The sequence below is a fragment of the Ranitomeya variabilis genome, chromosome 4 (assembly GCF_051348905.1).
Source record: "Ranitomeya variabilis isolate aRanVar5 chromosome 4, aRanVar5.hap1, whole genome shotgun sequence".
NCBI lineage: Eukaryota > Metazoa > Chordata > Amphibia > Anura > Dendrobatidae > Ranitomeya > Ranitomeya variabilis.
In genome coordinates, this window is record NC_135235.1 from 688053882 (window position 1) to 688077604 (window position 23723).

Here is a 23723-nt window from a genome sequence, read left to right on the forward strand (position 1 = left end):
TCCCGGTGATAGGCCCAGCTGTGAACTCGCTGTGCCCTGACAGTCAGTGTCACCCCCAAACGTGCGAGAATCTCGACTTTCAATTTGTGATACTCTTTGGCATCCTGCAAGGTTAAATCATAATACGCCTTCTGGGGTTCTCCCGTCAGGTATGGCGCCAGTACCTCTGCCCACTGCTCTGGCGGAAGTTTTTCCCTCTCAGCGACCCTCTCAAACACTGTCAGGAAGGCCTCAACATCATCCCCGGGAGTCATGTTCTGCAATGCGCGTCTTACTGTCTTCCGGACGTGGGTGTCATCAGCCAGACCTGGGGTTGGGGCACTCATCTTGCCCTGGATGGCGGTTGCCAGAAGCTGCATGTGCTGCCATTGCTCCTGCTGGTTCTGTTGAATCTGCTGCCGTTGCTCCTGCAGGCTCTGCCGTTGCTCCTGCTGGCTCTGTTGTATCTGCTGCATCAACAGCCTGTTGGTCTCTTGCTGCGACTGGAGCACGTGTTTCAGCAGATCCTCCATTTTCCCCGGCAATGCTTGCTGGTTTACAACAGACTTGACCCAGGACATCCAATAACAGACTCTTCGTCTCCACTGGGAACGCTGCCCGCACGTCTACCACCAATTGTAGGGATTTCACTCACTCAGGTGCGATGGCTGACACTCAGGAGGCACGTTTCTTTAAAAGTTCTCAGGGTTTATTACCTCATAAACCACATGGAAAGATAACAGCAAATAAATAGCCTTTAGTTCAGGAAAAGAAAAACAAAGTGTCCAGTCCTTCAGGCTCCCTCAGCCTCTGTGCTGCTCCGCACAGAGAGCTCTGCAGACAACTGCCCTGTCTGCTTCCAAGAACATCCACTGGAGGCTAGCAGCTCCACACATATATATATCCTGTGTTAAGCATTAGCCTGTCTTATATAAAGCTAACCACACCCAGTAACCCATCACATGATTAGCCATGTGGTCTGACATCACCACAGGTCCTGTAAGACATATATACATGTTTATATACAACAAAGAAATACTCCGAGCTACATTACAGCAACAAGGCACTTATGTGGCACATACCTCCCGTCGATTATACACCCTTTAGCCATGCTACAATATATATATATATATATATATATATATATATATATATATATATATATATATATACATATATGTCAGTGACACAAATATATATATACACTCACCGGCCACTTTATTAGGTACACCTGTCCAACTTCTTGTTAACACTTAATTTCTAATCAGCCAATCACATGGCGGCAACTCAGTGCATTTAGGCATGTAGACATGGTCAAGACAATCTCCTGCAGTTCAAACCGAGCATCAGTATGGGGAAGAAAGGTGATTTGAGTGCCTTTGAACGTGGCATGGTTGTTGATGCCAGAAGGGCTGGTCTGAGTATTTCAGAAACTGCTGATCTACTGGGATTTTCACGCACAACCATCTCTAGGGTTTACAGAGAATGGTCCGAAAAAGAAAAAAAATCCAGTGAGTGGCAGTTCTGTGGGCGGAAATGCCTTGTTGATGCCAGAGGTCAGAGGAGAATGGGCAGACTGGTTCGAGCTGATAGAAAGGCAACAGTGACTCAAATCGCCACCCGTTACAACCAAGGTAGGCCTAAGAGCATCTCTGAACGCACAGTGCGTCGAACTTTGAGGCAGATGGGCTACAGCAGCAGAAGACTACACCGGGTACCACTCCTTTCAGCTAAGAACAGGAAACTGAGGCTACAATTTGTACAAGCTCATCGAAATTGGACAGTAGAAGATTGGAAAAACCTTGCTTGGTCTGATGAGTCTCGATTTCTGCTGCGACATTCAGATGGTAGGGTCAGAATTTGGCGTAAACAACATGAAAGCATGGATCCATCCTGCCTTGTATGGAGCATCTTTGGGATGTGCAGCCGACAAATCTGCGGCAACTGTGTGATACCATCATGTCAATATGGACCAAAATCTCTGAGGAATGCTTCCAGCACCTTGTTGAATCTATGCCACGAAGAATTGAGGCAGTTCTGAAGGCAAAAGGGGGTCCAACCCGTTACTAGCATGGTGTACCTAATAAAGTGGCCGGTGAGTGTATATGTATGTATTCTATCAGTATACAGTATATGCTTTCTATCTTTTCTATTCTAAGCTGTCAGTGTAATTTTACTGCATGCGCACACAAATTACTGTCTTTTTTATTTCTAGCTATTTAAATCGGATGCCAGGTGTGAAAAATCGGATTATACTTGCATAAAAAACGCATGACACTTGTATGACACTTGTATGACAATTGCATTGCACTCATCCGACTCTCCTGCATCAAAACCGATTTTTAAATCACTACTGTGTCTCCAGCCTTAATCCTGCCATCTCCGCCGTCCTCATTACACAAGTATAAAACATATAATAATGGGGGAAAGACCAAGACTGAGTACAAGACCTTCACAGCCATCTACGCATCATAGGTGGGATCTCATGACACCGTCTCTCCATCTACCTCATGATCCTGAGGAACATTGGGATCTTCTTGTTTACAGTCCTGTGGAAGAAGAGGACGGGGACATCTCTCTGGTGTTGTCCTCTTACTGGACAGATCTGGAGGTAACACATACAGGGACTGAATTCATTCTTTACATACAGATAATTATAGGCCGTGTCTATTTAGTCCTGTCTATTACCTGGTGATGTGAGGGGCTGGGGAACCTCCATTATGACGTTCTTGTACTGATCTTTGTGTCCTTCTAAATACTCCCACTCCTCCATGGAGAAATAGACGGCGACATCCTGACACCTTATAGGAACCTGACACATACAATGATTCCGTCATCCCCCGATCCCTTCATAGTGTTACTATATAATGTCCCAGCATTCCCAGCAGTGTCACCTCGCCAGTCAGCAGCTCAATCATCTTGTATGTGAGTTCTAGGATCTTCTGATCATTGATGTCCTCATGTATCAGGGGATGAGGTGGAGGCCCCATGACTGTGCTCAAAGGTCTTCCCCATCCCTCAGACACAGGGTCCTGACAGCGCTCACTAGAGGTCTTCTTCACTACTGTATAATCCTGGTTATGGAGAGACACATTAATAAACCTCACTACAGACATTTCCAGAGTCCTCACCTCCCCAGTTCTGTCCATCTGTTATTCCAATAGATAAGAATGATGTAATGTGACGTCATCAGAATCTCTCACCTTTCCAGTAAGCCGGAAGAGGATCTCTAGGGTGAGGTGTAATATCCTCTCAGCCATCTTGTCTCTGCCCATATCCATCCTTGATGGGTAAGTCAGGAAAATTCTCTTAAATAGAAGATCTTCACTGAGAGGATCCGATATTGTTGAGACCTGAATGAGAAGATGAGCCGATGTAACATCATAAAATCCTGTGTAATAATACAATTACTGGAGATAATAAGGGAAACATATGAGGAGATTTATCATTTTAAGATTAAGAAAAGAATGGAGGGCACCATCACAAAATATCTAATGTATAAATGGGATCGTCCTGAAGCATGTAGGAAAACTGTCACACATGGACAAAAAAGGACATGCTAAATCGGAGATCACCAAAGAAGACATATAATTCAATACTATGAGTATACCAAAAGACCAAATTTAAAAACATTTAAAACCAATGATGCCCATCGAAGATGGGTTCTGCCCAACGGACCTAAACGCAAAATGAGACAGATATATATAAATCAAATGAAGAGTAAATGTCACTTAATGCACCCTGGTCAGAAAAAATGCTCAATTAATTTGGCACCTGATAGGTGGCATCTAAAAAAGAAAGTGCCGCCCCTTTAAAAGTGAATGGTGTTCACAGAAAGAATATGCTTGCTTTTTTTTCCAAAAAGTGCTGAATACAAAATAATCTACTATATAATTGTCTAAGGGTCACTTCCGTCTGTCCTTCTGTCTGTCACGGATATTCATTGGTCGCGGCCTCTGTTATGACCTGGTGGTTACGGAGCGGTACTGAGATGACCTGGTGGGTAAAACCAATCATGGACAAGCTCAGAGGAGGTAGCAGCTCCACAGACAGTAATCACTGAAATGACCTAGTGAATACGGAGCAGCACTGAAATGACCTGGTGGGTAAAACAAATAATGTACTAGCTCTGAGGAGGTGGTAGCTTTACTGACCGCAATCCCTACTCCTAACACCAACACTAGAAATAGCCGTGGAGCGTACCTAACTCTGCCTAGACGCCTCTTCACAGCCTAAGAACTAGCTACCCCTGAAGATGGAAACGGAAAACTATCTCGCCTCAGAGAAACCCCCAAAGGAAGATAGCCCCCCACAAATATTGACGGTGAGTGGAGAGGGAAATGACAAACTCAGAAATGAAACTAGATTTTAGCAAAGGAGGCCAATACTATCTAAATAGACAGAGATAGAAAAGGCTACTGTGCGGTCAGTATAAAAACTAGATGTCCACGCAGAGTTTACAAAAATAACCTCCACACCGACTCACGGTGTGGAGGGGCAAATCTGCGACCCCAGAGCTTCCAACTAGCCGGAATATTTCATAATGACAAGCTGGACAAAAGAGACATAACTTTAAACTGAACAGAAGGTCATAAGCAGGGAAACACCCAAAAACTAGCAGAACTTATCTTAAGCTGAAAATGGACTGGCCAACAGAGAACTTCCAGGAAAGGACTGAATCCACAGGAGAAACAGCTGGCATCCACTACAGCCAAAAGCCCAGTTAAATAACAAGGCCAGAGAACCGATTAGTGAAAGCAGCTGCTAAGTTCCACTTGAAACCACCAGAGGGAGCCCAAGAGCAGAACTCCCAAAAATACCATTCGCAACCACAGGATGGAGCCCAAGAACGGAATTCACAACAGGCCTCTGTCTGTCATGGAAATCCAAGTTGCTGTTTGGTCGCGGCAAAACAGCCACGACCAATCAGCGACGGGCACAGTCCGGCGGCAAAATGGCCGCTCCTTCCTCCCCACAGTGAGTGCCCACTCCATAATCCCCTCCAGTCAGCCCTCACACAGGGTTAATGGCAGCGTTAACGGACTGCGTTATGTCGTTGTGTAACGCACTCCGTTAACGCAGCTATTAACCCTGTGTGACCAACTTTTTACTATTGATGCTGCGTATGCAGCATCAATAGTAAAAAGATGTAATGTTACAAATAATAATAAGAAAAACAAAAGGTTATTCTCACCTTCTGACGTCGCGTGCTGTCCTCGGCAGTGCAAGCGGCAGGTTCCGGTGCCAAGGATGCAATGCGAGAAGGACCTGCCATGATGTCACGGTCATGTGACCACGATGTCATCACAGGTCCTGCGCTAATACCAACCCTGGGACCGGAAGCTGCCGCGTGCACCGTACACAGGCGCCAGGACTTCAAGGGGCCTTCGGAAGGTGAGTATATGTTTATTTTTTATTTTAAGTCTTTTTTAACCACGCATATAGTGGCCACATTGCTATATACTACGTGGGCTGTGTTACATACTGCGTGGGCTCTGTTATATGGTCCTGATGAGACATTGCACACATATTCCAAAACAGCCAAAAGAAACCAAGTTACAGAACAGCCCATGTTTGCACTACACAGCCAGTGATGTGTATGAGGCTGGAGCGCTGAATAGCAGCAGAAAATGCTTGTAAAGATTCTTACATATGGAAATGCCGCGCTCATACCAAGATGTAAACTGAAGAAAGAGGACCACACAATTACTATCAAATCATTAGGCGTATATATGACAATCTTCCTATATATTACTTTCAGAAGGACTAGTTGTGTCAATATCAGACACAGAGCAAGGGCTGATCCTAATAAGGCGAGATAAGGTGTTACTACAGGTCACACACCTAGTAGAGCGGTCTTAGTTAAAGAGAAATAATATATAGAATGAATTACAATCAAGGAAATATCCCATGGATTCATGGAAGAGGATAGCTACAAAAGAACCATAATGGTCCTGGCATAGAAGGCCGACTTATTTGATAGTTGATGCCTAATCAAGTGTCAAACGACAATACAGTCCTATAACGATCAGATATTCGATGGCAATGTATAATAAAGATCAATTAGATAAATAGACAGAAGCCATAAGATGTATTGGCATCACTAGAATGAGGAGTCAGATGTCCTCAGGGTGCAGCAGAGTGAAGCATTGACCATATATTTACTGCAATGAGTGCTGTGAATGTGTTAGAAGAAACAGCCATTCATCCATTTTATACAATCCCGGATCAGGTGTAAAAAAATACCAAGAAATGTCAGTACGGGAGTGAATGGCACATCATTGCCGGGTCTGTCTTTGCAAATAGCAGAGGGACAAATCACCCCTATAGTAAGATGCAAGTAAGCCAAACAGAGCAAAGATGTCCATAATGGAAAAGTCATAGTTGTTTGCAGAAGCCTGTGAGGAACAAGTCTTCATTTAGACCCCTGGGGAGCGACTCTGAAGATCATAGATCCATTTAGATTCACAGCGAAGGACGAGGTTTGTGATGTTACAGTACAACTAACTGTTCAATATTGATGCCAGTACCAGTCTGTCACTGAAAATTTGTTTACTGTTAACGATATCTATAACCCTGTATGTAACCCCTTTTCACATGTACAGCACCATGGAATTAATGGTGCTATATAAATAAATAATAATCATATCAATTCTATTGAATTTGTTTGCGGCACAGTTTGTGGGATTTCTCATTAGCTGTGCTTTTTGGCCGGCACCATTACTAACGAGAGGGTGTACTGTTCCCAGCTTTCCTCGTACTACTGTATCATTTTTTTGTATGCAGCACTTTTTGAAAGAATAAGCACACAGATTCTTTCTCTGAACAACATTCACTTTTAAAGAGGCAGCACTTTCTTTTTTAGATGCCCCCTATCAGGTACCAAATTAATTGAGCAATTTTTCTGACCAGGGTGCATTAAGTCACATTTAGGGCTCATGCCCACTTGTGATGAAATGGGCCAAATTCAATCCGATAAAAAAACACTGAAGCTGTTCTTGCAGCCGGCATAGGAGATCGAGGGCTTTGGGGAATTAGCGGATGTTGTTAGTATGGTTTAGTTAAGAACAATAAAGGAGTTTGTGTGTTTATTTCAAATAAATAATAATAACGGATTTTTTAATGGGTGTCTGTGTTTTATTAACTATTTCACTATATGAGGTTAGTAATGGGGGCGTCTAATTGACGCATCTTCATTACTAACCTCAAGGCTTGATGTCACAAAGGTGACATCAACACCCATTTATTACTCCATATGCCACCGCTACAGGGCAGTGGGACGAGCAAGGCTATGTGCCAGAATTGGCACATCTTATAGATGCGCCTTTTCTGGGATGGCTGAGAGCTGATGTTTGTAGCCAAGGGAGGGGCCACTATGCATGGCCCCTTCCTAGGCTAGAAATATCAGCTCTCAGCTGTCTGCACAGCTATTGCTAGCTTTAAATTATAGGGGGACCCCACACCATTTTTTCCCCCATAAAATATCTTTTATTAATTACATACAGTACATGTCCTCTAATTTGCACACACACTGTACTAATTGTATTTGTCACTGGCATATATATATAGCTCCCTATTATGCATCTATTTACTGTATGTAAACCATCTCTTCTATCCTGTCAGCTCCTGCAGTAATTTTTCATAAGCCGACAAATGAATTACGGGCTAATCTTCTATCTATCTCTCTCTATAATATAAATACATACATATATATATATATATATATATATATATATATATATATATATACACACACTAGATGGTGGCCCGATTCTAATGCATCGGGTATTCTAGAATATGTATGTAGTTTATTTATGAAGATTTCAAAATAATGCAATGAATACACAGGATTCGGCTGGCCGGGCGCGACCAATTAGCGAAGCGTGGTTCAAATCCCATGTCAATTCGCGGCCGGACTGCGTCTGTCGCTGACTATTCGCAGCCGGCCAGGCAAGACCAATCAGTGAAGCTAGGGCAAGCTCCAAGTTTTTTAGGGCGTCTAAAGAGTCTCACAGTCCACATAGCATATAACACAGCCCAAGTAGTATAGAGCACAGCCACGTAGTATATAACACAGCCACGTAGTATATAGCACAGCCACGTAGTATATAGCACAGCCACGTAGTATATTGCACAGCTATGCAGTATATAGCACAGCCACGTAGTATATAGCACAGCCCACGTAGTATATTGCACAGCCACGTAGTATATTGCACAGCCAACTAGTATATTGCACATCAATGTAGTATATAGCACAGCCCATGCAGTATATAACACAGCCCATGTAGTATATAGCACAGCCTATGTAGTATATAACACAGCCCATGCAGTATATAACACAGCCCACGTAGTTTATAGCACAGCCCACATAGTATATAGCACAGCCCATGCAGTATATAACACAGCCCACATAGTACATAACACAGCCACGTAGTATATAGCACAGCCACATAGTATATAGCACAGCCACGTAGTATATTGCACAGCCACGTAGTATATTGCACAGCCACGTAGTATATTGCACAGCCACGTAGTATATAGCACAGCCCACATAGTATATAGCACAGTGACATAGTATATAACACAGCCCACACAGTATATAATACAGCCAACGTAGTATATAACACAGCCCACGTAGTATATAGCAATGTGGGCACCATATCCCTGTTAAAAAAAAGAATTAAAATAAAAAATAGTTATATACTCACCTTCCGGTTTCCCCCGGATCCAGCCCAGGCCTTTAGCGATGCTCCTCGCGCCTCTCCGTTACCAGTAATGCCTTGCGGCAATAACCCGTGATGATGCAGCGGTCTCGCGAGACCGTTACGTCATCTGGGGTCATTACCGCAATGCATTCTTGGGACTGGAGCGTCGCGAGGAGCGGGAAAGGCTGCCGCGGACGCCGGAAGGTGAGAATATAATGATTTTTTTTATTATTATTATTTTTAACATTATATGTTTTTACTATTGATGCTGCATAGGCAGCATCAATAGTAAAAAGTTGGTCACACTTACAGGGTTAATGGCAGCGGTAACTGACTGCGTTACAAGACGTTATGCCGCGGTGTAACGCAGTCCGTTTAACGGACTGCTAAAACGCTCTGTGGGCACTGACTGGAGGGGAGTATGGAGGGGGCACTGACTGGAGGGGATTAAGGAGGGGCCAGCCGGTGCCCAGCCGGCCGCAACCAATCAGTGACACGAGATTTCCGTTACAGACAGACAAACAGAAGGAAATGGACCTTAGACAATTATATATATATAGATATATATATTTGTCAATGACATATATATATGTCAGTGACACAAATATGTATATATGTATTCTATGAGTATACACCATGTTCCAAATTATTATGCAAATTGGATTTAAGTGTCAAAGATTTAATTGTTTTGTTTTTCAAATAAACTCATGGATGGTATTGTGTCTCAATGGATCACTGAAATCAATCTTAAACACATGTGATAATTAGTTTTCCAGGTGATTCTAATTAAAGGAAAACTACATAAAAATGATGTTCCACATTATTAAGCAGCCCATAGGTTCAAAGCAATATGGGAAATAAAATGGATCTCTCTGCTGCTGAAAAGCATTAAATAGTGCAATGCCTTGGACAAGGTATGAAAACATTAGATATTTCACAAAAACTTAAGAGTGATCATCATACTGTGAAGAGATTTTTGACTGAAACAGAGCACAGACAGAGTTCATGCAGATAAAGGCATAATGAGGAATGTTTCTGCCAGACAAATTCATTGGATTAAGAGAGCAGCTGCAAAAATATCACTCCAAAGCAGCAAACAGTTATTTGAAGCTGCTGGTGCCTCTGGAGTCCATCGAACCTCAAGGTGTAGGATCCTTCAAAGGCTTGCTGTGGTGCATAAAACTACTATTCGGCCACCCCTAAACAGTATTCACAAGCAGAAACAGTTGCAGTGGGCCCAGACATACATAAAGACTAATTTTCAAACAGTCTTGTTTACTGATGAGTGTCGAGCAACCCTGGATGGTCTAGATGGATGGTGTAGTGGATGGTTGGTGGATGGCCACCATGTCCCAACAAGGCTGCTACGTCAGCAAGGTGGTAGAGGAGTCATGTTTTTGGCCAGAATCATGGGGAAACAGCTGGTTGGGCCCTTTAAGGTTCCTGAAGGTGTGAAAATGATCTCTGCAAAGTATATAGAGTTTCTGACTGACAACTTTCTTCCATGGTCTAAAAAGGAGAAACGTGCCTTCAGGAACAAAATCATCTTCATGCATGACAATGCACCATCTCATGCTGCAAAGAATACCTCTGAGTCATTGGCTGCTATGGGCATAAAAGGAGACAAACTCATGGTGTGGCCACCATCTTCCCCTGACCTCAACCCTATAGAGAACCTGCGGAGTATCATCAAGAAAAAGATCTATGAGGGTGGGAGGCAGTTCACATCAAAACAGCAGCTCTGGGAGGCAATTCTGACTTCATGCAAAGAAATACAAGCAGAAACTCTCCATAAACTCACATGTTCAATGGATGCAAGAACTGTGAAGGTGATATCAAACAAGGGTTCCCATGTTAACATGTAATTTGGCCTGTTAGGATGTTTTGGAGTTAAATAGCTTTTTTGTTCAGTGAATGTGACCTCCTGATGCTGCAAATTCCACAAATGAGCATTTTCAGTTCTTTAAAACATATCAAATGTTTAGAAATTCTACTGTGCCAAATAATTTGGAACAGTGCATTTTGAGTTTTTTTTGGAGATTATACTGTTATCCAGGGCCGGACTGGGACTAAAATTCAGCCCTGGCATTTGAAGTTACACAGGCCCACTTGTCACATAGTGACTGTGTAATATCTTTGTACACTTGTAGGTTACAAGAAGTGAGGGGAGTGTAACATGACTATATAACATATAATCAGAGCTCAGCCCCATTTATTGCTTTTAGTTGCAGTACCAAGAAAAGCCGCTACTTTACCTACATAACTGGATCTCATAGATAATGAAGGGATTGAGATGACCAAAGGCTATGGAACCTCATTCTGATGCTCCATAAACTTTTGGCTCCGCTGAACAGTACGAGACCCGGTGACTCTGATGAGCGGTGACATCAGTAACGTCACAGCTCTCCAGATATTCCGGGTCTTACGCTGAGCTCGGCGACTGTGAAGAGCGGTATTGTTACTACCGTCACCGCTCTTCAGAGTCGCCGAGTCTCGCCAGGTCTGGGCTAGTAGTGGGGTGTCTGATAGACACCTCTCCATTACTTACACCAGGGATTGATAGCAGCTGACATTACGCCACTGACATCAACCCTAAAAATCATTACACATACCAGAATTAAATGCTCTGGACGGGTGGGAAAAGCAGTGGCGTTTGCGCTATTCCCAGGTGCAGGGTGCTAACTACAACTGTCATCATCCTTGCCTGGTCTCCCTGCGAAGCATTTCTGCAGTATTTACATGCGCTGATCTCAGGCCGCTAAACGAGTGTGATCGACAATACTGAAGTCGTTCACTTGTTTCCCGGCCTCTTTACACCAACTGAGAAAGAATGAAGGGAACAGAACAATCACAATTAGATCAATCTGTCCCCATACAGTATCATGTTATCAGCAGCACATCTACAGTTTACACCGGCGATGTGCTGCTGAGAACAAGGATTTCTGTTCCCACATAAACCATCCAATCACTCGATGAATAGGCAGCATTTTGCTTATTTAGTATAATACACCGCATAGTCCTCCATATATTATAATGTGCACCTCAGTCCTCCATATAGAATAATACACTCCTCAGGCCACCATATAGTATAATACACTCCTCAGTCCTCCGTATAGTATAATACACTCCTCAGTTCTCCATATAGTATAATACACTCCTCAGTCCTCCATATAGTATAATACACTCCTCAGTCCTCCATATAGTATAATACACTCCTCAGTCCTCCATACAATATAATACACTCCTCATAGTCCTCCACATATTAAAATACACTCCTCAGTCCTCCATACAATATAATACACTCCTCATAGTCCTCCACATATTAAAATACACTGCTCAGTCCTCCATATAGTATAATACACTCTTCAGTCCTCCATATAGTATAATACACTCCTCAGTCCTCCATATAGTATAATACACTCCTCAGTCCTCCATATAGTATAATACACTCCTCAGTCCTCCATATAGTATAATACACTCCTCAGTCCTCCATATAGTATAATACGCTCCTCATAGACCTCCACATATTAAAATACACTGCTCTGTCCTCCATATAGTATAATACACTCCTCAGTCCTCCATATAGTATAATGTACTGCCACAGTCCTCCAAATAGTATAATACACTCCTCATAGTACTCCATATAGTATAATGCACCACGATTGTCATCCATGTAGTACAATTCACTTCCCATAGTATAATGCAGCCCATAGTTCTTCATATAGTATAATGTATTCCCATAGTCCTCGATACAGTATAATGCAGCCCTCATATAGTATAATGATGCCACTCCAGAGTATAATGCAGCCACCCCAAAGAATATATTGTAGCCTCCTGAGTATTATGTAACCCCCCAAAGAATATAATGCAGCCCCCTCATATAGTATAATGCAGCCCCTGCATATACAGTATATGGTAGCCCCCTCATAGAGCATAATGCAGCCCCCCATAGAATAGAATATAATGTAGCCCCTCCATAGAATACAATGCAGCCCTCATCATATAGTATAATGCAGCTCCCCATAGAATACAATGTAGCCCCTTCATAGAGTATGATGCAGTCACCCCTCATAGAATATAATACAGCCCCATAGAATATAATGTAGCCCCCAGAGAATGTAATACAGCCCCACATAGAATGTAATACAGCCCACCTCCCCACAGAATATAATACAATCCCCCATGGAATATAATGTAGCCGCCATAGAATGTAATACAGCCCCCCATAGAATGTAATACAGCACAGCCCCAATAGAATGTAATACAGCACAGCCCCCAAAGAATGTAATGCTGCCAACCCCCTATAGAATGTAATGCAGCCCCCCCAATAGAATGTAATGCAGCCCCAATAGAATGTAATACAGCACAGCCCCCATAGAATGTAATGCAGCCAGCCCCCATAGAATGCAATACAGCACTGCCCCATAGAATGTAATACAGCACAGCCTCCATAGAATGTAATGCAGCCAGCCCCCATAGAATGTAATACAGTCAGCCCCCATAGAATGTAATGCAACCAGCCCCATAGAATGTAATGCAGCCAGCCCCCATATAATGTAATGCAGCCCCCAATAGAATGTAATGCAGCCCCCCAATAGAATGTAATACAGCACAACCCCATAGAATGTAATGCAGCCAGCCTCCATAGAATGTAATACAGCACAGACCCCATAGAATGTAATACAGCACAGCACCCATAGAATGTAATGCAGCCAGCCCCCATAGAATGTAATGCAGCACAGCCCCCATAGAAAGTAATGCAGCACAGCCCCATAGAAAGTAATGCAGCACAGCCCCCATAGAATGTAATACAGCACAGCCCCCATAGAATGCAATACAGCACAGCCCCCATAGAATGTAATAAATCCCCCCATAGAATGTAATACAGCCCCCCCAATTGCCCCACAATCCAGTTATCACTCATTGATATATTTAAAAAGAAAATTAACTCTACTCGTGCCCCGCGCTGCTCCTGGCTCCGGTCTCAGCAGCTGCAGTCTGCCCAGCCACACCACAGGTGCGTGATGATATGACGTCATCGCGCACCCGCAGTGTCACTCAGAGCGAGGTAGAGCTGGGAATGATGGGAGAGGGAGCAACAGCGGATGCTCTCTCCTCCATCATTGCATTCAACTGTACCGGCGTCTTAGACGCTTAGAAGTGCCCGATGGCCAGTCCGGCCCTGCTGTTATCATTGGGAGGTTTCTTCAACAAAATTCGATGTATAATCTAACGGGTGATGACTTATTAGACTGACTGTCATTTGCACAGACCACTTAGGAAAATCCGAGAAAAATATCATTTGCATAATAATTTGGAACACGGTGTATATGTTTTCTATCTTTTCTATTCCAAGCTGTCAGTGTGATTTTACTGCATGCGCACACGAATTACCATCTTTTTTATTTCTATCTATCTAAATCGGATGCTAGGTGTGAGAAATCGGGTTATACTCGCATAAAAAACGCATGACACTTGCATGACAATTGCATTGCACTTGTCCGACTCTCCTGCATCAAAATCGGAACGATTTTTAAATCACTAGTGTGTCTCCAGCCTTAATCCTGCCATCTCCACCCTTCTCATTACACAAGTATGAAACATATAATAATGGGGGAAAGACCAAGACTGAGCACAAGACCTTCACAGCCGTCTACACATCATAGGGGAGATCTCATGACATGTTACAACCTCCACCAGGGCCATATTTGCCACTAGGCACTTGAGGGCACGTGCCTAGGGCGTCAGGATGCGGGGGGCGGCACCTGAGCAAGTTGTTGTGTGTTTTTTTTTTATTCAAGTCCGGGGGCATGTATGAAGAAGCAATATGGGACAATGAGGGCATGTATGAGGAAACAGTACAGGGGAATGGGGGGCATATCTGAGGAAACAGTATGGGGGAATGGGGGCATATATGAGGAAACAGTATGGGGGAATGGGGGCATATATGAGGAAACAGAATGGGGGATGGGTGCAGACACTGAGGAGCGAATGTATGTGGACACAGTATGAGTAACGATGTGAAAAATGTATGTGGACAGAGTTCGGGGAGTGAGGGAGATGGGGTGTGTGCAGACACAGTATATGGAGTCAGGGGGTATGTGTGAGCAGGAAGTATAGAAAGTGAGGGGGTAAATATATGAGGAGACAGTATGGTGAGAAAGGGGATGTGAGAGGCGACAGTATGAGGAGGGAGGGGAATTGTGTGAGAAGACAATATGGGGGTTGGAAAGTGAGTGGACACAGAATAGAAACTGAATAGTGGGGGCGTAGCATGGAGGGACAGTGTAAGGGCACAGCCAGGAGGGGACAGTATACCTAGGAGGGGGAGTGTGATAACAGAGTACAGCATAAATACTGGGCCCCATAGGGAGAGGACAGTGTGAAGAGGGGGCCAGTATGGAAAGGAGAGGTCAGTGTGAAAAGCATGTACCATAAGAGGGACAGTGTGGGGTCATACTTTGTGCAGACAATATAGTGAGGGGCAATTTTTTATTCAGGAGCATTTTAATGACACTTGTATCTTTAAGGGCATCATGTGGAGATTTTCTGGAAAAGAGCGGAGAAGATGGAAGTCTGCAGAGATGGCTGTGGATGAGAAAACTCACCATGGGGTCTGGACAAGATGAAGAAAAGAAGAACGGCTCCAGAGACGACGTCATCTATAAGGTACCTGGATGTAAATGTTATTTGTGATACTGACTATCATGTTTTTATTTACTACGTTAGGAGCATTAAAGGGAATGTCCAGGTTTGTGATGAGTCTGCAGTCATTCTTTGTGACTGCAGACTTCTGAGTTCTCACAGTGTGCATTGCACGCTGTCAGGATTCTCTCATGATGGCGATTTACATTCATGCGGTCATGTGCTGACTAGACATGTGTGGCCTCACTCAATGAGAATGAACTGAGCGAGGCCGGGCACGTCTAGTCGGAATGTGGTCAGAAATATACAAATCACATGCCTGTGCAGACATGACTGTCCACCGGCAAGGGAGAATTCTAAAAGTGTGCAGTGCATTAGTTGTGAGAATTCAGAAGCTGCGATGTCAGGATTCAGCTCTGCAGGTTCCAGTAGTCGACACATGGACACTTCACTCATATGCGATTTTCATACTTATGGTCCTGTGACATCGAGCTTCTCTTCCTGCTTCTCTCAGTTTTTCACTGAACATTGAGAGCATTAGGGAGAGGAGCTCGTGGGTACATAATAATAATAATAATAATAATAATCTTTATTTTTATATAGCGCTAACATATTCCGCAGCGCTTTACAGTTTGGCTACTTGCGGACATGTGCGGGACTTGCGGTTTTGCACTTGCGCTGAGACTAAAAAACACTGCTAGCAGCATTATTTTTCCATTGCTGCAAATACCGCATTTGCCGGATTGCGGCAAAACCACAAGTGCCGCACATGTCCGCAAGTTCCATAGGGAATGAATGAGGCCGATCGCACTGTTGCCGTAAGTGATCCGTTACGCAGCAGATGCGGAAAAACTGCTGGATCTGCTGCAAAAGGCGACTTTCACATCAGCGATTTATGGCAAAGTCACTGCTGATAGTCTCATTCTCACGAATGGGGGAGGCAGCACTAAAAGTGCCTAGGGCAGCAGAAACTCGAAATATAGCCCTGACCTCCACTATAATAAATATTCAGGGTGGTGCATAGATGTGAGACTATTTATAAGGCCGGGGTCACACTAGCATATGGCATCCGACGCAAGAGCATCGAATGTAATATGCCAATGACTCTCGGCTCCTGCTCTGCTGCGAGCGGGAGCTGAGTGTCATGCTACTGTGCTCCGAGCCTCTCGTACAGAGAGGTTCAGAGCACAGCTGTGGAGGAGGTGAAGAAACTAATTTTTCCATCTCCTCCATTGCCAGGGTTGGTGTATATCGCACAGCACTCAGATGATATCTGAGCGCTGTGCGCTGTGTCACTCTCAGATAGACTTATATGGGTGCGAGTGAGCCAAGACTCGACTGAGTGTGGGTGCCAATTTCAGCATGCTGCGATTGCTCTTGCATGCCGATTGGGCATGAGAAAATAATTGCAGATGTGTGTTGGCCCATAGAGTAATTTTCATATGATTCAGGACAATGACAAAAAGTACAACAGTGCTAGCAGTGTGACGGCAGGTGCAGTGATTTTTTTGATATCATCTTTTGGACTTACTCAGTGGCCCTCCGCAGCCACCCACACAGACAGGCATACACTAGACCTGGTCTTCACCCGTCTCTGCTCTCTATCGAACTTCACCACCTCCCCTCTCCCTCTATCCGACCACCATCTGCTCACTATCTCATCCCTGTCCTCCTCACCGGTCACCCATGTCCAGCAACATGCGCAGCCCCGCAGAAACCTTGCACACCTAGACACCTACACGCTCTCTGACTCTATCCTACCACTGACATCTATATCCTCAATCTACGACACAGACACTGCCACTGCTTTCTACAATGCCACTCTCACATCAGCTATTGACACGGTTGCCCCTCTCGTTCATGGCAGAGTGCAACGTATCAATAGACAACCCTGGCACAGTAACACTACTAAAAAGCTCCAGCAAGTGTCTAGGGTTGCAGAGCAGCATTGGAAGAAAACACATTCGCAAGACGACTTCACTCCATTCAAACAGGCAACGCTCGCTTTTAAATCTGCTCTCACCTCTGCTAAACACGCCTACTTCACAACCCTCGTATCTTCCCTATCCTACAACCCCAAACAGTTATTCAAAACCTTTAACTCCCTTCTCTGCCCCCCACTGCCCCCTCCAACCTCCCTCATCTCTGCTGAGGACTTTGCCACACGCTTTAAAAATAAGATCGACCAAACAAGGCAAGTCTTTATTGTTCAACCACCACAACCCCTTTCTATACCAGACCTATGCCCAAACCCCATAACCTCCCTAACCAAAAATCACTGAAGGGGGGCTTAACTGTCTCCTCTCCAAATCGCACCTCACCACTTGTGCGCTCGACCCCATCCCATCCCACCTCCTCCCCAACCTCACCACCACTCTTATCCCATCCCTAACCCACCTCTTCAAACTATTACTAACTTCTGGCACCTTCCCCTATGCTTTCAAACATGCCACAATCACGCCTATCCTTAAAAAGCCAACCCTTGATTCAACTGCTGTGTCCAGCTATCACCCAATATCACTGCTCCCATTCGCTTCCAAACTCCTGGAGCAGCACGTCCACTTAAACTTTTCTCCCACCTCTCATCTAAAGGTACCGTCACACTAGGCGATATCGCCAGCAATCCGTGACGTTGCAGCGACCTGGATGGCGATATCGCTGTATTTGACACGCAGCAGCGATCTGGATCCCGCTGTGAAATTGCTGGTCGCTGCTAGAAGGTCTGCACATTATTTGGTCGCTAGGTCGCCGTGTATCGCCGTGTTTGACAGCAAAAGCGACGATACCAGCGATATTTTACACTGGTAACCAGGGTAAACATCGGGTTACTAAGCGCAGGGCCGCGCTTAGTAACCCGATGTTTACCCTGGTTACCAGCGTAAAAGTTAAAAAAACAAACAGTACATACTCACCTGCGCGTCCCCCAGCCTCTGCTTCCTGACACTAAAGCGCCGGCCCTAAACTGAAAGTGAAAGCAACAGCGGTGACGTCACCGCTGTGCTGTTAGGGCCGGAGCTCAGTCAGCGTCAGGATGCAGAGGCTGGGGGACGCGCAGGTGAGCATGTACTGTTTGTTTTTTTAACTTTTACGCTGGTAACCAGGGTAAACATCGGGTTACTAAGCGCGGCCCTGCGCTTAGCAACCCGATGTTTACCCTGGTTACCCGGGGACCTCGGCATCGCTGGTCGCTGGAGAGCGGTCTGTGTGACAGCTCTCCAGCGACCACACAGCGACGCTGCAGCGATCGGCATTGCTGTCGCTATCGCTGCAGCGTCGCTTAATGTGACGGTACCCTAACTTGTTCTTTGACAATCTACAATCTGGTTTCCGCCCTCATCACTCAACTGAGACAGCCCTGACCAAAATTACTAACGGACAGTACTCTGTACTCCTCCTTCTAGACCTGTCCTCTGCTTTTGACACAGTTGACCACTGCCTCCTACTACAGATCCTCTCCTCCTGTGGCATCAAAGACCTCACCCTATCCTGGATCTCCTCATACCTTTCCAACTGCACATTCAGCGTCTCCCACTCCAACACTACCTCCTCATCCCACCCTCTCTCTGTTGGAGTCCCCCAAGGCTCTGTTCTTTTTAATCTATACACTTGGCCTGGGACAACTCAAAGTCCCATGGATTCCAGTACCACCTTTATGCCGATGACACTCAGATCTACCTTTCTGGCCCAGACGTCACCTCTCTGCTGTCCAGAACCCCAGAGTCTATCAGCCATATCCTCCTTTTCCTCTCGCTTCCTCAAACTCAATGTGGACAAATCTGAACTCATCATCTTTTTTCCATCTCATAGATCTTCCTTACCTAACCTATCTATCACAATTAATGGGGGTGTGGCGATGTAGTGGAGCTGTGAGGACGCGTCTGTCTGGAGCTCCCATAATCCTGATCCAAATCCTGCTTTAAACTCACCCTGAGAGCTGTTCCTTGGACACTGCTGTGCTCCCCTGGACGCCTGGAGGCACCTGGCTTCTGAGGAGGTGCAGAGTGCGACTCCGGTCGGATGAGCTCCGGGGAAAACCCAGACAGAGGACGGAGTCTGCAGGAGATGGCAGCCATTTACCTTGCCACGTGTGTCGGCAGTGGAGGAAGCAGAGCGTGAAACTTGGCTGCGGAGGAGCTGGCTAGGCATCAGAGAACCGTCTAGAGGTATGAGAGGGGGATTGCGCGGTGTGACGGGCCCCGTGCACCCCCCTCCTTAACATCATATAAACGTTGGCTGTCCCCGACGTCCGCACTGGAACTGGTGCTTCTCCCTTGGCTCCTGCCACTTAGGCCTCTTTCACATTTCCGTTTTTTGCCATCCATCGCAATCCGTCGTTTTGGTAAAAAAACGGATCCTGCAAATGTGCCCTCAGGATCCGTTTTTTGCCATACACTTTTATTGACGACGGAGTGCGATGAATGCAACGGATGCATCGTGATTTTGCGGCCCGTCGTGACGAGAAAACGTTCTATGGAACGTTTTTTTGTCTGTCGAATCCGCCATTTCCGATCGCGCATGCGCGGCTGGAACTCCACCCCCTCTTCCCAGGAATTCATAATGGGCAGCGGATGCGTCTGAAAACTGCATCCGCTGCCCATGTTGTGCACAATTTGCACAACGTCCGTCGGTACGTCGGGTCGACGGTTTGCGACGGCCACGTACCAACGGAAATGTGAAAGAGGCCTTAGACTGCAGCTGCAGAATCTGTTATCACTGGCTGATGGACAGGTCTAATAACTGTTTCGCTGGAGACTTTAAACAAATCCTTTATTATACCCTTTCATTATTTGGAGGAGACCCATCTTCACCATAGATACTGAGCTCTTACTGCTGTTGGATTTGCTCCCCTGTTTCTCCCTCTCCTCTGTGACTATAGGTGCAAAGGCTGCATTAAATCACTGACACTGCAAAACATTATTTTGTATGCAGGAACTGTGCAAGTTGTGCAGTTAAAGGGCACCTGTCACCCCGTTTTTTCCGTATGAGATAAAAATACTGTTAAATAGGGCCTGAGCTGTGCATTACAATAGTGTATTTTGTGGACCCCGATTCCCCACCTATGCTGCCAAAATACGTTACCAAAGTAGCCGTTTTCGCCTGTCAATCAGGCTGGTCTGGTCAGATGGGCGTGGTGTCTTCCCCCAGATCTTGCTTAGTTTTCCGTTGGTGGCGTAGTGGTTTGCGCATGCCCAAGGTCCTGAATCCACTGCACAGGGGAGTGAAAAGAGCGCGATGTGCGTTATTTCCCTGTTGATCGGTGGGGGCGGCCATCTTCCTTTGGCCGCGCGTGCGCAGATGGAGCGCTCTGCTGCCCGCGGCTTCAGGAAAATGGCCGCGGGATGCCGCGCGTGCGCAGATGGAGATCGCGGCGGCCATTTTCCTGAAGCAGAATTCGCATCTCGGCTTCAGGAAAATGGCCGCCGCGATCTCCATCTGCGCACGCGCGGCATCCTGCAGCCATTTTCCTGAAGCCGCGGGCAGCAGAGCGCTCCATCTGCGCACGCGCGGCCAAAGGAAGATGGCCGCCCCCACCGATCAACAGGGAAATAACGCACATCGCGCTCTTTTCACTCCCCTGTGCAGTGGATTCGGGACCTTGGGCATGCGCAAACCACTACGCCACCAACGGAAAACTAAGCAAGATCTGGGGGAAGACACCACGCCCTTTTGACCAGACCAGCCTGATTGACAGGCGAAAACGGCTACTTTGGTAACGTATTTTGGCAGCATAGGTGGGGAATCGGGGTCCACAAAATACACTATTGTAATGCACAGCTCAGGCCCTATTTAACAGTATTTTTATCTCATACGGAAAAAACGGGGTGACAGGTTCCCTTTAATTACCAAGGAGCTAATCGACACTGCAACACACCGGCACATTAACCACATGGTGACTGCGTCCTATTAATGCTAAGATAGCAACTATGCATCGCTCTAAAACCTCAAGTGCAACTGAGAAGCTTAGAAAATATGTGCGTTCTGACCCTCCTGATAATTTGCAGTCAAATAAAAATAACTCGCCTGAAGTCAAGGCAGTTAGTCAGTCAAAACATCGTACTTCGGATAGTGAGGAGGAGGGAGATCAGGAAGAGTTAACTTTGAAGCAGGCATCTGAACAACTGATGCAAGCTACAGTATATCTTTAACCAGGACATCCCTGACTGGGAAAATAGAGGAGGTGCACTCTGAGGTGGGGCGCCTTCGGCAAGATATGCAATCCATGAGGAGTCGTATCACAGAGGTTGAATCACAGGTATCTTGCCTGGAAGATAAATCTGTACCCATGGAGACTAAATTGACAAAAGTAGTTGGCTCTATAAATGCTTGGAAACAGAAAGCAGACGATCTTGAGAACAGATTACGTCGGAATAATATCCATATTATTGGCCTGCCAGAGCGCTCAGAAGGTTCAACATCCAAAAAAATTCTTGGAGAGCTGGCTGAAAGACACTTTGGGGGATGAATTCTCCCCCACATTCTCTGTGGAAAGGGCCCATAGAGTTCCAACAAAGCCTCTGCCTCCGGGCGCCCCACCAGGGCCTTTTTTGGCGCGCCTCTTAAATTGCAGAGACAGATATGTCACCCTTCGCATGGCAAGGCAGAAAAGCCCTATTAAATATAATGATGCTACTGTCTCAATATTTTCAGATTTTTCAATGGAACTGCAAAAACAACGGGCTCAGTTCATGGAGACTAAGAAGCAACTCAGGGAAAAAAAAATCTATCACAATTAACTACATCACACTTTCCCCCGTACCGGAAGTCCGTTGCCTCAGAGTAACCCTTGACTCTGTCCTGTCCTTCAAACCACACATCCAAGCTCTCTCCACCTCCTCTCGCCTCCAGCTCAAAAATATCTCCAGAATCCATCCTATCCTCAACTGTCAATCTACTAAAATGCTTGTGCATGCCCTCATCATCTCCCGCCTTGACTACTGCAACATCCTTTTCTGTGGCCTCCCCGCTAACACTCTTGCACCTCTACAGTCCATCCGTAACTCTGCTGCCCGACTAATTCATCTCTCTTCTCGCTACCCTCCGCTTCCCCCTCTGCAAATCTCTTCACTGGCTCCCATTTCCTCAGTGTATCCAGTTCCAATTACTAATACTAACCTACAAAGCCATCCATAACCTGTCTCCTCCATATATCTCTGAACAAATCTCCCGTTATCTTCCCTCATGTGATCTCCAGTCCTCCCAAGACCTCCTTCTCTCCTCCACACTTATTCGCTCCTCACCCAACCGCCTCCAAGACTTCTCCCGAATATCCTACATCCTCTGGAATTCTTTGCACCAACACGTCCGACTATCAACCACATTCGGATCCTTCAGACGGAACCTGAAAACCCACCTCTCCAGGAAAGCCTACAGCCTGCACTGACCCGAAGGACTGAAGTATCTTCTAAAAGGGGCAAGTGCTGACTTTCTCCATTCCGTTATCTGGATTACAAAAATAATATTGAGGATGGCGGTATTGTGAGAACATTATACTGTGTGGGGGTCAAAAAAAGGACCTTGTACTATGGGAGTAAGGCTGGAGTCACACACAACGTATAAAAAAATGATCTCTTTTACACCGATGAGAATCGCAGAAACGTTCCCAGAACAGTGATCCGTTTGTCATCTGTGCGATGATGCGATTTTCTCACATGTAAGCATCCATGTGACATCAGTATGACATCTGCATGGTGAGGTTTTCTCGCCGGCTTGCGAAATGGACATATAATGGATCCATGGGCATGAAAACATATACAGTATATATATATATATATATATATATATATATATATATATATATATATATATTGCTCAAAAATAAAGGGAACACTTAAACAACAGAATATAACTTCAAACTTCAGTGAAATCAAACTGTCCACTTAGGCAGCAACACTGTTTGAAAATCAATTTCACATATTGTTGTGCAAATGGAATAGACATCAGATGGAAGTTACTGACAATTATCAAGACACACTCAATAAAGGAGTGGTTTTGCAGGTGGGGACCACAGACCACATCTCAGTACCAATGGTTTTTGGCTGATGTTTCGGTCACTTTTGAATGTTCGTTGTGCTTTCACAGTCGTGGTAGCATGAGACTGATGCTACAACCCACACAAGTGGCTCAGGTAGTGCAGCTCATCCAGGATGGCACATCAATGCGAGCTGTAGCAAGAAGGTTTGCTGTGTCTTTCAGCGTAGTGTCCAGAGGATGGAGGCGCTACCAGGAGACAGGCCAGTACACCAGGAGACATGGAGGGGGCCGTAGGAGGGCAACAACCCAGCAGCAAGACCGCTACCTTAGCCTTTGTGCAAGGAGGAACAGGAGAAGAACTGCCAGAGCCTTGCAAAATGACCTCCAGCAGGCCACAAATGTGCATGTGTCTGCACAAACGGT

At 45.4% G+C, this 23723-nt stretch overlaps 1 protein-coding gene across 1 annotated transcript in view; it reads right to left on the reverse strand.

The window, feature by feature from the left end:
- The window catches only part of LOC143767632 (uncharacterized), a 157880-nt gene that overhangs the window by 115957 nt on the left and 18200 nt on the right, over window positions 1-23723 (reverse strand). The window contains exons 2-5 of the mRNA XM_077256072.1: window positions 3183-3332; window positions 2874-3053; window positions 2668-2791; window positions 2487-2584 (exon numbers count right to left, since the gene is read on the reverse strand). Coding sequence (XP_077112187.1) covers window positions 2487-2584; window positions 2668-2791; window positions 2874-3053; window positions 3183-3332 — 552 coding nt within the window. The remainder of the gene's footprint in view (window positions 1-2486; window positions 2585-2667; window positions 2792-2873; window positions 3054-3182; window positions 3333-23723) is intronic.